Consider the following 17,500-nt stretch of genomic DNA (forward strand, 5'->3'; position numbering starts at 1 on the left):
TTTATTCTGATTTGATCCCACTCTTGATCAAAAGTTCAGGGCATCCTGAGATCACCCAGGGCCTCACCACCCTCACCAGATAACTCAAGATGTCATTAAATCACCATTTTTTGTGGATTTTTGTTTTTGGATTTTTTTTCTTCTAATAATGGTATTGTAAAGTCTTTTTCTTTGAGAGTTATCTAACTGTGGTAGATAAAATTACATGATTTTTTAAAAAATTTCCTGCAAAATAATTCAATGGGTATGAAATGGAGCCTGGGTGGGATTTAAATGCATAAATTGAGAAGAATGAGAATGGCTCTTCTTTAGCCCATTCTTCTTCTTGTTCGAAGTTTAAAATTTATGAGATAAAGCTTTTAAAATAACAAATTATAAAGCTACTTGTTGAGCAAATTAATAAAATCTAAGGTCTGATTTAGGCTAACTCAATCAGGTCAGGGCAAATCATTTCTTTTTTCATCGGCTTCAAGTAGCCTAGGTATAAAGACTCGACAAATTTTTTGTTAAATGAACAAAAAAAGAATGAAGGTGTATAATGAAAGTTAGTTAATCATACGGTTTTGTGCAGATACCTGAGACATCAAACTAATTCTGCTGCCAAACAGCATTAGTTAGGGAAAAAGGAGTGAGTTTTGTGATAAGATGAAGGTTTTGCTGGAAAAAGCCAGAGCGAAGAATTCTTCTGGTTTAACTCAGTTTTGCTGTTATTTTGAGTCATGGTTTTAATTCTCTGGCTCAAATGCCTAGGAGACCAGCAACATTAGTTCACTGAAGATGTCCTCAAATAATGGGATTTTCTACACACGATGGTCCCTTCTCGGAATCTTCATGAGGGTAGGACCACTTTGTGAGGACGTTTTTAAAATTTCTGCTTTTATTTTTAAAAACATCAAATCAAGAGTTGGAGAACAGTAGAGCAACACACACTCTACTGTTCTCCGCCAATAAAAGTAGGATCTGCATGTAGATGGTAGCTTTGCAATCAGAGCACACAGGCTCCTCACCTTTGTAGGAAATGACTGGGTGCTCAGCTCTCTGGCACTGGGCATCATGTGACTCCAGCTGGGCCAGTCTGCACAGCCCCAGGCTCGAGAACAGCCACACAAGGACGCAGGCTCCCTTCATGGTGGCAAGGCGACTCCTACTCCAGGCACTTGTCTTCTATGAAGCTGGTCTTCCCCTCATGTGGGAAAAGTGCCTAAAACATGCAAAAGAGAACAATCTGCTGAGTATGAGCTCAGATCTTCTGAAGGATGGTGTTTTGGAAGAGCTTAGAACAAAGCTCAATGTTATCATTAGTAGAGTTGAGAGACCTTAAAGAACATGGACAGTCTACTTGTTTTCTAGTGAGGCTTCAGAGAGAGAGAAAGAGAAGGAGGGAGGGAGGGGGAGAGGGATTATAGATCTCTCTAATTTTAGAAGATAACCCAACTTTAAATTATACTAAGTCACACCAATCACTTCTAAGTAAGGCACGGAAGGTAAAGAAGTCACTAAGTAGGTTCCCCTGGAAGCGTGTTATCATTTCCTGTGCAAACGCAGAGAGCTGAATAAGAAAACCGTAGGAATCCCTGCCCATCCTCTTTCACATTTAAAATGTCCTATACGGTAAAACCACTGCCATTGTCTCAGCAGAACCTTGATTAGCATTATGCGGCCTAACTCATAAACCATCCATGTTTGGTACATGTGTCCTTTTGAAGTAACAGATGATCAGCCTGTGAACGTTCTGGCTCTAGACCAAGAGAATCAAACAGACTCTAGATTCAGTAGCAATTGGGTGACAGGAAAGTACAATGTCAGAGGCTGGAAAGCATTACTGACTATGAACAATTTAAAACACTAACAAGCTTAAAAGGAAGATGAGCTTGTAAAAACAACCAGGCTCCCAAGTCCTTAGAAACCTACAAAAAAGGAGGAGGAGTGATTTGGGAATTCAGGTGAAGTAGCAGTAGTGCTGTCCTTCAGAAAGAACAAGGAGAGACCCAGGGAGGGGGAGGAATCTGTGCTCAAGCTCAATACTGAAGGATAAAGAGGATTTCCACAGGTGGGGATTTCTGCAAGGTCATTCCATGCCAAAGAAAGAGGACGAAAGGCACATCGGAGCATGCACCATGTCTGGGGATGTTGCATTATACTCATCTAGATGCTGCTGACCACAAAGGGAAACAGACGAGGAGCTAAAAGACTGAGTTACCATCAGGAAGGCAAATTATACTAAAGCGTGAGTTCTTTTCTTCCAGGAAAGAAGCTACCATAACACATGTACTGGTTATCTTTGCTGGGGCAAAATACCTGACACCACAACTTAAAGGAGAAGTTTACTGTGGCTCAAGTCCCAGAGGGTTTAGTCCATGGTTAGATGGCTCCAAGGTAGCTACTGCTGCTCAAATCATGGTTGCCAGAAAGCAGAGTGTAAAGGAAAAGCACCTGAGAGAAAAAGAGTCAGGGACCAGATGTGCCCTCCAGATCACAACTCCAGAACTCGCCCAGACACATGCAAAAGTGTGCTTTCCTTATTGACCAAGGGCCTCACAAGCCAACCGAGTTGACAAACAAGATCAATAATCAGAATACATTAATTTCAGAGGGAATATTCATAAGATCATTCTCACAGTAGGGTACATAGGAAATTGCAGAGTACAGAGATGGACAAGTTATTTTGAAACAACTACAACTGTTCCAAAAAGAAATAAATAAAGCTATGACTCTAGGTATCACAAATGAGAAGACAAAGAGAAAATAAACTGAAGAGGTAAAGGCAGGTATGACAAATGGTCACAGTTCAGGTCAAAGTTCCTTCCCATGGCTCTAGGTTGGGTCTAAGGTGGCTTTGCTCAATAGTCAATACAACAGAATTTTTTCTAAGATCAGGCCCAATGAGACTGGTGATTTCTACTGTGGGGTTATTGTGACCTCGGGACAGAAGTCCAACTACCTTGCAACTGCTCTGCCACAGAGGTACACTGAGCTGCCCTGGTTGACTGTTCTTACTGAGACCAGTTACGGAGTTATCCCTGCCACAGCACCAAATGTGGGGCGAAAGCCGATATCCACAGCCAAAGAGTCACACAAGTGAGCGCGGCCCAAATTCTGGATCCATAGAACATAAAATATAACTATTGTTGTTCTAATCTGCTAAATTTCTGAAACACGGAGCTAACAGGCACAGATGGACTCCAAATCGATAATGGAAGTAACTCTGCAGAGTAACTCTGCGTGATCACCGAAAGCGGGGTTTGGTTTAGATGAGAACATTATCACTGAGGCTTGTGCATGTCGGGTTTCAGATGCTGAATGAATATTTAGGGAAATGCAGTAAACTGCTGAAACTCCAGGTTGGGTGCTCAGAAAGAAAACGATTCACAGATAGCATATAAAGTGTGGAATGGCTGGAATCATAAACTCGGTTGATATTTACTAAGGGGAAGCATCAGAGAAATAAAGATAAAGCAAGTTGTTTGTTTAAAAGTAGTAATCAAAAGAAATAGCCATAGAAAGAGGAGGAAACAGCACAGAGAGGCGCTTCAGGAACTACAGCCCCTTTGTGTCAAGCTAGGTTTTGCACTTCCTGAGTGCAGAGAGAACACATTTAGTAAAGAGCACAGGCTGCCGGCATCTTAATAACAGAACGCAGCAAACGCTGAGCTCTCTGGCTTCAGCTGGTCCCTGTGGTCAGCAGGGAAAGAAGCGCTACAGCAGGAACAGAAAACGGAACTCACAAGGCAAGGAGCCCAGACAAAGAAGAGGTGCCGAGAACTGCATCCCTCAATGCTCAGTGAACAAAAAATGCAATGAAATCAGATAACATTCAAAGAAAAGAGTGAGGAAGATTTTAGGACAGAGAAAATAGATTGGTAGTTTGAATAACTCCCCCAAAAGTAATTTCTAAATGTCATTATCAATGTAATGATATTAAGGGGCAAGGCCTTTAACAGACACTGGACTGCAGTTTTCTAAAAGGTAAGGAAATGGTGATGGAAATTTTAGAGTAGAGGGGCTGGGATGTGGCTCAGACACAGCACGTGTGCGTATTAGCACAAAGCTCTGGGTTCAATACAAATAATAAAAATTAATAAATAAATGTAAGAAAAAATGATGAATTTCATAGGAGTTGATCCAGTATCAAAAAACTAACTAGATAGGATGATTCAGGTAGGTTTAGTCTCTCATTTGCTGGATATTTATTGAATGCCAACTGCATCACACCTCTCTCTATTCACGGATGAATTATGGGCATAAAGAAGTGTAGTGCAGGATTCACCAGAGCTAAGACTGCCAGAGCAAGTAGGATTTGAAGGCTTTAGGAATGGAACAGATTCTACAATGCAGAAAAGCAAATAAAAATCCTGCAAACCAAGGTAAGGCAGGAGTCTGCTCTCTGCAGGGATAAGAGGTGCTAAGGACGGTGGCAGCAGTGGAACAGACAGGAGAACTGGGATCCAGAGCCTCATCTGTCCAACAGTCAGCCTGATGGTCCCTAGGCACAGGACACTGGACTAGACAAGGGATGGACAAGTGCAGATTTTCCTGAATTACTGGATTTCCTGGATTAATTAAAAGTATGATTTTCACCCTTGGGAAAGAAGTCATAGCCTTCAAAACTGGAGGCCACTCTATAACTCAGATCCAGAGGCAAAGACACAATGTAGACCACTCTTCCTTATCCTCCAGACCTGAAACTTCAACCACAGAATTTCATCAAGTGGTGTCTTTAAAGAGCTCCGTTTTAGAGAAATATATTTCTGTCAAAACCAAGGAGGTCTGGGCCACCACACCAGCCCACTCGGGAAAGGGTCTGGGTAGATATTCCCAGCCCCACATCAAAACCAACCAACAATGATAAAGATAAACCAGGAGGAAGATGAAAGTAAGAATAAACACTCAGTGCACACCAGCTCTGCAGCAAGAGGATGCCCGCGTTTAAAGCAGCATCAACAACACAAGGCCCCTCACCAAGCAGTGTGGCACACTGGGACATACGGACCTATACCATCCTCTAGGATTCAGCAGCTAAGAGCAAATTCTTCTTTCGTACACAGCTGGTCAGTGTCCCAAATCCAAGCCAACACAGAAAACCATTCTGTTAACATTGATGTTAATTGGCTTTCTCTTACTGTGACAAAACACATGAGAAAATCAACAGGAGAAGAGGCGATATTTATTGTGGCTCATAGTTTGAAGGACTCCGACTACAGTCACTTGGCCTTATTGCTTTGGGAATGTGCAGGTACAGTGAATCGCAGTGGGAGAGTGTGGAAGAGGGGGCCTGTTCTCCTCCCAGTGGCCTGGAAGCAAAGAGAGACAACCCTCCAAGGGCAAACCCCCAGTGATCTAACGTCCACCGACTCCAACTCCTAAAGGTTCCCAGAGTGCCAGACCTGGGGCTACGCCTTCCAAACATGGGCCTTGGGGACACTAAAGATGCAAACTACAATTCGGAAGCAAGTTACACACACCTACTTGCAAGCAGAGCTTTCCTTCCTTTACAATGAGCCAACCCCTCCGATCCCAGCTCTAACAACCTAGCCTCAAGAATGTAAGAAAGAAAAACACAACACCAAAGTGCCTGAAGTGTTCTTTCCTTGGGTTTCAGAAAGGGACAATTAGAGAAGACGGCAATGCCATGAGAAATGAAAGAGCAGCTAAAATGGACCACAGGGCCTGTGGTGAGCCAATGAAATTACAGGTCTGCTGTGTTAAACTTAGGGGAGCACATTTAATGAGACAGGTAATTTCTGGAAGTTTACATTTTTCCAGCTAAAACTTGTCACCTTTTTTCTTAAACATAAAGGAGTTATGAACTGCCATAATGGCCAGGTGGCAGGTAAGGGCATTGACAGAGGTCATGGAGAGGCATGAGCTTTTCCAAGCATTCTTCTCTGCAAGGCAGTCCGTGGCTTTGGACAGCCTGGTCCTCATCCCTCAACTCCACAGGTCCAGCGTCCACTGAACCACAGCTCTCACATCTTGGTGGGGCAGGGGCAGAACTTACACCAGGGCTTTTGTGCTCAGTCTCAGAACTGCCGCCATTTCAGCACAATCACTGGGGGTACAAGACCTATCTATGTGGTATCTCTGGCCTCTACTAAGAGGATGCCAGTTGCACTGCTCTGTTTTTTGTTTCTATTTCTGTTTTGGCAACCAAAAATGTCCCCAGGCATTACAAAACTATCTCTTATTGAGAACTTCTGATTTACATGAAATTAAACTATCATCACTTTGAAAGATTACTCAAAATATGCTTATATAAAGCACCCCACTGAACATGTATTGAGTCATTTCAGCAAAATTTCAGTAAAAATGAAAACCTGACAAATGTATGAAGGAGGTTTCAAAAGGATCAATTTCACTAAAACTTTTTGTAATATCATCCTACCACCTCTGGAAAGTTAAATCTATATTAGACAAATTAATATAAAAGATTTTGCTGGTGTGAAGATTTGTTACAGAGGAGCAATTTGGACAGCAGTATCTAAGGACTTCTGCAGCATCTACTTCAAATCCCCTGAAGGCTTCTTTTCAGTTTCCTGCTGTGGGAGGATCACTCTATAAGCTGAATCTAAATAAGTACAACTTTGTATATAAGTGTTTGTGCAATAAATAACATTTCCCATTCACACCCACACTGCAACTGAATAGGCTCTGGGGACAGAAAATAACTGTTCCTTTTAGAAAATAAAAATGCTGCCAGATGCAAGAGAAATCAAAAGAATTAAAACTTTTACAAGGAGCTTTTCTGAGAGAGCAGTGTCTAACTAGTTATTAGGAAAACAGATCCAACCTGAGCATTATGAACTTCTTTTCAAAGCGAGGATGGGTTGCTTGTGAGCTGCACTGTAAAGTTGGATATAGCTGGAGCCTTTCAATGTACAGAGACGCAGGCCCTACTTGGTCTGCCAGAACTCAGGACCTCAGGGTGAGAGGACAAAGAAGCCTGGCCAGTGAGCCAACCAGTGAGGTGCTGTAGAGAAGACATGAGAAGCCATGTCCCTTGCTCCCACAAGCAGAAGAGTCCCAGGTACTGCAGGGATGCACCAAGTGCACAAGGCAAGGACTGCACCGGAAGCCTCCTAAATTAGTTTCCTTTTACATAGGAAACACAAAGGGCCAGCATTCGTGGAAGGAGATGTTCAATGTGTTGCTTTCAATCCTCCTGTCTCTTGACCCTGCCTAAGCAATCAGATGAATTGCTCAACCAGAGACTAAGTTCGGCATATGATGAAAGCCACAGAAGCAGGAAGAATCACTCCACCACCAAGCAATCTGCCCCACCCTCGTTTCCTGCACCCCAAGCACAGCCAAATACAGGGTCAGCTGCACAACTGTCAGCCCTGCAAGGTGAACAGGTCTGCCTTTTTTTTTTTAAGTTCAGAATTTCTCCTGTGCTTTCCAAAGTCAATGCTGCGCCCCTTCACTGGTCAGCTACCCTGACTCATCCTCACCATGCACACTGCTAAGCCAGGGGTCTAGCCCAAGTCCTCAGAAGAAGCTTGCACACTCCTTTGAACACCTGTGGATGCCACAAGCCCCTCACCCACCCAGATCATGCAGGATGTGTAGTTCAGTCTGCCTTTCATCTCCAGCCCACGATGGCAGCTCCTGAATGCAAAACCACAGTGCCTGCCACGTTACCCTTCTTCAGCAGAGGCTACCCTGTGGAGGTGCATGCCCTTTTGTGTTTCTGAGTTTCAACCTCTTATACTGCAAGCGACTGCATTGAACATGTAGTTCCAGCACCAAGTTCACACGTTCTGACCTGTTGAATGGACCACACAAATGAATCAGAAATAATAGAGCCAACGTCCCAGTTAGCACTTCTACTCCTTCAGCCCCTGGCCCTGAGCACACACCTCTGTGAGGTGACTTAGTCCCTCACGACACAGGAGACAAGAAGAGAGTGATGACTCCAGAATGTGGCAAGCACAAGGGGAGATGAAAATCACTAGTCCCTCTCCTTACTCTGAAGCGGAGAAGGCTAAGGCTCAAGTAGATCAAAGCACACACAAGACCAAGTGTGAGCATAGGTCCTGCTCTTTGTACTGTATAACTTGGCCTCCTGCTCAGACTTGCAGAACTGCACACATGACCACAGGTGAATCACCCCCAAGAACTCCATCATGCCTCCCAGAGTGAACCCTAGGGGGAGCCCAGCATCTCAGGAGGGTTATCAATCAAGCCGACTCTATCAAAGGGTGCCATCTCTGGTCCCACCCTCCAAGATAAGAAGGGCACCAGGTGGAGGAGGCCATTATTCTCGATGCTTCCAGTCACAGTTTATAAGCTGTCCACCAAGTAAAGATCTATCTTTTGATAAATACAGGTAGAAGTAGGAATAAAGTCTTTGAAAAAGGAAGCATACTCTGTGTATGGCGGGAGAAGACAAGGGGGCTGTAATTTTTGATGGGGTTCAAGATAGAGTTCAAAGAAAAATACACCACCCAACAGAATCAAAGCCACCATGTGCTCAGGGTCAGAACAAGTCTATATCCTTTCCTTCCACCAGTGGGTACTGTACGCATGAGCAGGAAATAGGATTCAATGAAAAACATCAATGAAAGAGTAACCCTAAATTAATGCAAAGGTGCTTAAGCAAATAGAGACTTCTAAGGTTTTTTACAACTAATACATGAACATTCTATTATTGGGGAAATATAGTAAAATAGATGTTTTCATATTATACTGAATCTATAAGGGAAATAGGGATCTTAACCAAACATACGGCATCTTCAATTGGTACGTACATTGTTTAAAAGCTAGTTCCTTTTTTGTACTGAATTAACCAGGTACCTTAATTGCCAAATTTTCAACAAAAAGGTTTATAATAAATCATCAAGTAAAAACGTACTAATGAAAACATTGGTCACCTCTAATTAGAGAAATAAGGCTGTTGGCACCTTCAGGTACCTAAGTCAGCGTTGTTACTCACAGCTTCTAAACTCATCATATCTGAACTCAGATGGGAAGAAATTTTATGGCGATATTAAATGACCTCATGTTATAAAATGGGAAAAAGCAAACATTAAACTATTTTATACATTTCAATAATAGTTCAGCTCCAGTGACCTTACTTTATATCTCTTCAAAGGGAACTATTATTACGCTTTTACCTTCTTCCCCTTGTTTAGCCCCAGATTGCCTGAAGGAATGATAAAAATAAATGAAGTCCATTAAATAAAATTATTATTTACACAGAGGCAATATTAATTTTATCTGTCAGCAGGTTTTAAAAAGTAAGTGAAAGTTCATTTAATCTACTTCCATGTTAGCCAAACCAACAACAGCACTTTCTAAGGAACAAAATGGAAAGAAGGACTAACAACAGCCTCCAGGCCATAAACCGCAGGGGCTGTTGCTGAAGGGTTTATGCAGAGGCTTTTCTTCAAGGTAGAAAACTCATACAGACAAAATAAAACAATCAAGTTAAAATTGACCCTCACAGGTGAAATTACTAGTCACAGCCCTCATTTGGCTTAGTTCAGATGGATAACACTAGCGGGGCTAGTTTTCCTTTTGTTAATAACAAGATAGAATTTTTTGCCTACACACTAGAGGATGCTACCACACTGGTCAACATCACTGGTCGCTTCCTGATAGCCAAAACCAGTAAGATTACACAAGTGAATGCCTCCATGATATTAGATCACTGATTATTTCTTATGACTACATCCTCAAATCTCCCTTTCCCCAGTTTCCATAACACACCAATATCCTTACGTTCCTACCAGGTCCAAAACTCTTACTTCCCAGCCTTCCTTTTAAATGAAGGTACTCTTCAGTATCTTCTGACTCTTCCTGTTTTTCCTCAACATACTCTGCATCACCTATGATTTTACATATTTTCTAAAAACTGGCACTGCAAAATCTCCAACCATCTCTTAGATGTCCATACATAATGTAGAGTCATAAATCAAGAGTTTGTTGTGACTTGTGTCTAGATGTCACAACATCACAACTGCCTCATGCAGTTACATATGGGGCTTTTCAGAAGTGGTTGGATGTACAGTAAGTGTTTAATGCTGGGATCAAGAATGTGTGATTACTGAATTAGTCCAGTGATTGGTTTGGCATTATTCCAGTATGGATAATGGAACGGCCCACCCTAGGCATGAGTGCTAGCCACCCTAAAGTAGTGTAGCGTGAATAAAATATAATGGACAGAAAAAGGGGTGCTGGGGTCCACTGCTGATTGCTACCTCCCTACTTTGCTGCACTGCTGCTTTCCTGCCTTCTGCCCAGCATTAACTGTTTCTCCTCTGTGCTGCCTGTCTGCCATGCCACCCTGCCTTGGAGCCAGCCAATGATGGACTAAAACCTCTACAAACTGTGAGTTACCATAGAGCTTTCTTCCTTCTACTTTGAGTGTCAGGTATTTTATCTCAGCAATGAGAAAAGTAACCAAGACAGAGATATTTTCAAGTAAATCAGGCAGAGGCACCTGTTCTCCTAGGGAATCTCATGATCTGTCTTCACCAACTGTCTCCTTAGTGTCTGCTCCCTCTCACAGCTGATACATTACTTGCTCAGACATGTAACTCACAACCAAGGACTCGGTTATCTTTCCCCTCCTACATCTTCCCAAAACTCGCCCCTCATCTTGTCCTTATATTCTGATGACACTTCCCTGAACCAGACCCCTTCTCTTCCCTAGTCAAGTCTCTCATTTATATTATAGCCTGCTTCACCCTAAAGTTAGCTGTATATGACTCATTCTACAAAAGTCCATGGAATCTCAATCTCTGGACAGTAATGCACACAGCACAGACAAACCATCAGTATTTGTGAATTGAGTTAATGGAAAAAAGAATGCAAATCCACAGGCACCTCTTTACTTCCTTACAAGGATCTTACTTCCATTAAAATGCTATTCAGGTTTACTATTCTCCTCTGACTCTGCCATTCACTGTCACAGATGTCTCATCACGCCATTAAAATTCTCTTAACATCTGGTCCAAATACGTGAATTCCCATGGTTTTGAGAAATGTCCTTTGTAAATGTCATAATTTTCCAATTACTGGTCAAAAGGATGAAGTGATTACTATAGGCAGGCAGGCTAAAAAGAGGAGTTCTCTTGAGCCTGGAAACATGAAAGCAGATGGAAGATGGAACCAAAAGTAGGAACCCTGAGGGGTCTGAGTAAGTTACTTCAGCAGAAATCATTCAATGGAACTATGAAGAACAAGGGACAAAAAAGGAGGATATTCTAATTCCCAGCCAAACTGTATTTACTATATTCATTTTGCTAGGTTCAGAACATAAACATCTTGAAGTGGCATCAGATAATTTGACAGCCAAAAGACTGCTAAGATGCATAGAAAAACCAGACTATTTGGAGGGAAAGGCCCCGATTTGGGGTTTTGAGATTTCAGCTGGGAATAACACTGTGCATATTTAATGATACCTTTTAGATAGAATGTTCCAAACACGGCAAAGTTAGTATATTCGAGTTCATTCAAATCTGTCAGTCTTCAAAAATATAACAAGTCAGAATTCAAGGGCAGTAATGATTTCTTTGGTGAGAAGGCTAAAAACAAAAAGGAGAAATCCATGCTAAATTAAAAATTACTGAGACATCTAAAAACTTTTTCACTGATTCAGACACAATAAAATACTAAGAAACTACAAAACAGGTTAAGCCATATTCTTCGATCTTCTATTTTCATGAAATAAACCTATAACATATGTAGGATCATTCTACTGTTCTGCAGATACAGAAGAAACAAGGCTCAAAGAGGTCCCACGGCTAAATGAAAGAACTGAAAATTTTAACAAATAAGTCTGCAAAGACCTCAAAACCAGGGCCAGTTTGCTATCCAGAAGGCACATCCCCTATTTCTGGGATGGGAAGCCTTCCTAAACAAATGAATCACCCAGATGAGGAAAGAGCAGATGATCTATTTCTATTTATATTTCTACCAGCTGCCTTCCCATTGGGCCTAAATACATTTCCTTGGGCATGGAAACTTCACTAAGTCACTCTCTGCAGCAGCATTCATTCACCCTGGGGCCAGAGACTTCACTGGCCAGGAGGGACTTCTGCAGAGTCTGGAAGAGCGCCACCAGCCCTTGCAGAACTATGCCGTGGCCACCCCAGTGTCACACACCCTTGTTCACCTTCACGCCTTCCCGGGCTTGTAGGGGGGAATCTCAGTCCCAAGTAATTCATAGCATCAGTCACCTGAACACAAATTTACACATCAACTTCCATCCATCTTTGCCCCTACTTGAGAAAAGATCAACCTCCAAATGGACAAAGACCAAACAAACCCCCTTCTGCAGGTCTGCTTCTTGCCAGAATCTCCCGCCATAGCTAGAGTCCTTTCCATTTCTCTAAGACCCCCAGTCTACTCTACATCATCAGTAAAACTTGTTATAATTTCCTCAAAGTATGTGTCACACTCTCGCCTGTGTTCGCCTCTACTCCACAATCCCAACTCCAGTCTCCTCTCCCGTGGACTGGCAGAAGCTTTTCTGGAGTCTATTTTCTGAGTGCAATCAGAATAATCTTTGTAAAGAACTAATGTGATTAATTTTAGCCTTCTTAAATCCTCCTGCAGCTCCCTGTGCAGGCCTCCCTAAAGGGTAAATCCCTGACCCTAATGAACAAACACTGCTCTGTGGCCAGCCTGGTGATTTCTGCATTTTGTCCAGCCTAATCATCACTGTGCACCAGCCACATGGGGCACACGTGCGTGCACACAGAAGTACCTGGGCACGTGCATTCCTGCACATGTATCACACGCATGTACTGACATATACATACAAGCTTGCACTCATGTGCAACATGGCCCTTCATCTTGGCCTCCACACCCACAGAGCTCATCACCTTGCAGCCAGCATTGGCTGATCCTTACATCCTGGATATTTTTCCAGATCCTATCAAGGTGCTGCCTTCCAATTACCCAGGCTTCACTCAAATGTCAGATCCCCAGGACACCTTCCCAGCCAGGCCAGCTAAAGTATTGGCCTGTTACTTCTACCAGTCGCTATTATTATTTCTTCTTTTTTACATCATGCATGTAAGATAGCCTGAAATTGCTCAGCGGATGCATTTGCGGGTTTGTTTTTTCATTTTTATGCCTGTAATATAAGATTACTAAAAGAAGGGGCCATGATCACAATATGTTCTTTTCACACATATGTATATACAGTACCACTCTTTCACCTTGAATATGCACAACAATAAATACATGAAAGAATCCCACTGGCAAATGGGCTAAGGTACTTTTGGTACCTTCAAAGAAGGCAAATGAGGCTGGGTATTCCACGGGATCGGAATGGAATGAAGCACGTGGGACAGAAGACAGCCAAGCAGTCCCTGGGGCCTCTGTCCTCAGCCATCTCACAGATGTAGGGCACCGAGGCTTAGAGGGCAGAACTGCAGAATACAGGTTATTATAATCAAAGCACGTGTTTGTTCATGTCCTCTTCAGCTCTTCAGAATACAAACAAGAGTAGGCACTTTATTTTATTTTCTGCCAATTCCCAGTGCCTTGCACACAGTATGATACGTATAAATATTACTGACTGATTAACAAGGTCCCGAAAGGAAGAGAAATCAACATAGCGTTTGTCCAAGTGACAGGCACGCTCTGTGTGAAGACCGTGATGCTAGCTACTACATAAAGGTGAAGAACATTGCCCACTTCCTGTTGTCCACTGAGTAGCGGCTTTCACAGAGCTTCTCCAGTTAGTTTGCAGTCAGCCTAGCAGATGAGATTTGGAAGAACAAGTCAATGCAGTCCTTGAAAGAGCTGCCTCAAAAGCACCTGATGAGTCATGCATGACGCCGTGCCGACATGAATATATGCCGGGAACACGTGGCACTGTGTCTGCCACTTCCTCAGCCTGGAAAGCGGGAAGGGCCCAGAGAACATTACATAAAGGTCATCGCAGTTGAAAAGTTATCTTCAGGCATTTTTACTTCTGTATTTCAAAATATTAAAAGTCATGCGGTCGTGGATAATGAAAATGGGAAACAGAACAATTCTTAAATATGAACAAATCCAGAAAAAAGGGAGTGACAGATTGCATTCATTTTACAAGCTCACTTTAAATAAGGGAAGGGTCACACGCTGCTGCAGGGTGTCACACCCCTCCCTGGTGCAGTCCAAAGGTTAAGAACCTTCCATGGGCTTCCTCAGTCTACAGAGACCCAAGGACACCCTGACTGCTGCACCCAGATCACACAGGGTCAGATCTTGGGTTATCATAACCAGTACGTGTACTGCATGCATACGCTGCCACTATGCTTTAGCTTCTGTAATGCAGAGATAAATACAATAGCTTCAAATCATCTTAACACCTGTGATCATAGCACTCCAGGAGGCTGAGGCAGGAGGATTGCAAGTCTGAGCCCAGCCTGGACAATTTAGCGAGACTGTATCTCAAAAGTAAACTGAATACATAAAGGACGAAGAGTGTAGCTCAGTGCAAGCCTTAGGTTCAACCCAGTACCACCACCACCAAAAAAAAAAAAGTAAATTTTAAAGAATTTAGGATATTTCCTAGTAATTAGGAAGCAACAAAACAATGTAATAAATACAAACAAGACCCCCCAAAAATGCTTATAGTAAAAAAATCTTACAGTTAAAAAAAAGGCTCCAAGCAAATTAAAGCCTTCCCTAGATAAATAAATAAATAAATGTAGCTTGGTATTTCATAACAGCTGAGAGAGTGTGTTGCCTTAGTGTTGGGAAAACACCACAATGACCAAGGAAATGCGTAAAACAGCATCCAGAGCAGCACAGTTATTAACAACAGAAATTAGAAATTAGAAAAGTGTCCACTGGGAACATGGATAATTTCATGGTATAATACCATAAAAATGAAGGGGCATCTGCCCGCAACATAAATAAATATTACAAACATAAAAATGACACGAGAAACATCAAGAACAGTATACAATTTAGAAAAGTCAGTATTTATTGCAAATAAAAAAAAACAAGTAAAACTAAATTATGTTTTTTGAATTTGGTAAACTATTTTAGAAAGCAAGGAAACAGAAACTTCACAGTAGTGCTAATGTGAAAATGACTGGATGTGGCATGAGCAACAGAGGTATTTGCCACCGAACAGGTCACCCAGAGAGAGAAAATGCCTCCCCAGCCTGCTGAAGACATGCTCCATGTCCCAGACCAGGGCAGGCTCTAACTAGGTAGACCTGCTTCTCACAGCAGGGCAACAGGCCGAGGAACACTCACAGTGGGAGGGACACTCCTAATATAGTGACACCAGCTCCTGTACACAGACCCAATCAGAAAAGAGCTATTTTGAGCCAATCAGAAACTTGCTATCTTCAATTCTACACTACAATCTGGTGATGTCCACAAAACCAATCAGAATATCCTCTTTTCAATCCCTCATTTGCTTATGGGTACAACCAATCAAAACACACTCTTCCTGATTCCTTTCATTTACATGTAACAGGAGGCCAAATGAGTTTTTTGATAGTGCAGTTGGGAAGCAGCACAGGAGCATTTGACAGGGTAACTTTACTAATGCCTTATTTGCCTAAAAGAGAAGTCCAGGGAATCTTGGATACAAAAGATGCCTTTCATCGTTGGGCTTGCTCTGCTTTTGCAAAGCTTACTTTCGACCCTCAGTACAGGTCCATGGCCTTTTCTGTGTGTCCTGTCCCATGTTTTGCTCAGGACACCAAGAACCTGGAAAGAAGCCCCCAGGACTCTCCATCTGGTAACGCTCCGCCTTGTGACCAGCATCTGTGCTGAGCATGTGTGCAGAGCCGAGCCTGTGACCCCTCACTCCCCACCACCAAGCCGTGCACCGCACACAGGCTGCTGGTGTTGGATGAATCAGCCAACCAAGCAATGACACAGCGTGGCAGGGCAGCACGGGAGGAGGCTGTGGACCCAAACAGTTTTCCAAGTGGGGCGATTGTGTCAACACGCTGCAAATAAAAGGAGCCCACTTCTGGCAAAGAAATGAAAATAAGTCTCAGGATAGAATTAACTGAAAATGGGGGCAGCCAACACATTTGCTTGCTAGAAATGAAAAGACTAAAGTTATAAGGAAGGAGATCAAATAAATTATGACATATCCATACTATTAAATATTATACAGCTTGTAAAGCCAATGCAGTAAAACTCTATATACCGATGTGTAAATCCAATAATGATGTTGAGTGAAAACAAAATGTAGACATTTATTTATGTACAGAGACACACAGAAAGAACAATTCAAGTTTTTACTGAGCTAAAAACCAAATAAATAACTTCTATTGTATGTTTATAGGTGCAAAGAAAAGCAGGCTCATTCCTAAGTAGCAAGGGTGTTTTTTTAAAAAGTATTCTTCCATATTGTTTGGATTTTCAGTAAGCATTAATTAATTTTTAACTTCAAGCAGGTAAACATATTTACTTTTAAAATAAATGAGTGAGGAAGAATTAGTTTCCTGGATTAACTTATGAGCTAAATGAAAGGTAGTGTAGGCTTGCCTCACTGGGTGTAAAAGAATCAAAAGCAATGGAAAGTACAGTTGCCCCATGGAAGAAGAAAAAGCAGGTCAGGCTGGAAGACAGGGTGACTTGAAAATATGAACTTTGAAAGAGCAGGGACCAACTTTTCCTCCATGTTCTCCAAACAGAACGGGAAATTCCCCATATCTTCATTAAACGTGGGTAAGGAGCAGATGAAAGGAAAACTGGGAGTCACAGACAGACCTTACCACAACCAGAGCTCCCTACTTCTGGCTTGCTAGATGCACGTGACCTGGGGAAAAGCTTCACTCTTTCCACAGGACTTGGAACTGGGACTATGAGCTCTCTCTACTATGCAAAGCTCTTTGCTTGTGCAAAGCAGAAATGCCCATGCCATACCAAGGGGCACAGGCTGACACTACTACCATGTCCTGGCCACACTGGGCTCTGGTCCTCCAGGTCGGCTTCTGTGAGACAAGCAGCACACACCTGGGAAGTCCTTATAGAAAGCACGAAACAAGTGTTTACTTCCTCTCTGAGCAGCAGCCTGTTTCCAGAGACAGAGTAGAGGGAGGCAGTGTCCTTTCTGCAGCATCACACACAGGACACCAAGTGTTACTCTTGATCTTGCAGCCTGGGAAAATCCCAGCACTTCCCTCCGATTGTGACCATGGTAACACTGGCAACAGCTAGAGAGACTAAACCAGATGATGGGCTTTGCTTTCATGTGTAAATATCCCATCCTAAGAGGTCAGATGTTTCCCTTTGAGGGCAGCTCCTTGCACAGACAGATCTATGTGATGTGACCAAAAGATACAGTAAATGTTTAAATTAGAAAAAAATTGTTAGAGTAAATGGCACTGCCATTAATCCTCCTGAAAATACTTCCCTTGCTTCGAACACAGACCCCATCACTCCATCGCTCTTGCCACTTTCTGAAGCAGTCCTGTTAGTCCTCTTTCCTTATGGTTTTATCTAGGTGTGCCCAGACCCTCACATGCTTATAGGCAGGGCTTTTGAAAGGTGACTGGATGGTGGAGGTGGCACTGCTGGCTTG

At 42.6% G+C, this 17,500-nt stretch overlaps 1 protein-coding gene across 1 annotated transcript in view; it reads right to left on the reverse strand.

Annotated features, from left to right (window-relative positions):
* The window catches only part of Sema5a (semaphorin 5A), a 357,050-nt gene that overhangs the window by 278,781 nt on the left and 60,769 nt on the right, over nucleotides 1–17,500 (reverse strand). The window contains exon 3 of the mRNA XM_033758913.1: nucleotides 1,008–1,201. Within this exon, the coding sequence (XP_033614804.1) occupies nucleotides 1,008–1,128 (121 nt within the window). The 5' untranslated portion in view covers nucleotides 1,129–1,201. The remainder of the gene's footprint in view (nucleotides 1–1,007; nucleotides 1,202–17,500) is intronic.

The sequence above is a fragment of the Fukomys damarensis genome, unplaced genomic scaffold, assembly GCF_012274545.1.
Source record: "Fukomys damarensis isolate Sample0158 unplaced genomic scaffold, DMR_v1.0_HiC HiC_scaffold_1, whole genome shotgun sequence".
Lineage (NCBI taxonomy): Eukaryota > Metazoa > Chordata > Mammalia > Rodentia > Bathyergidae > Fukomys > Fukomys damarensis.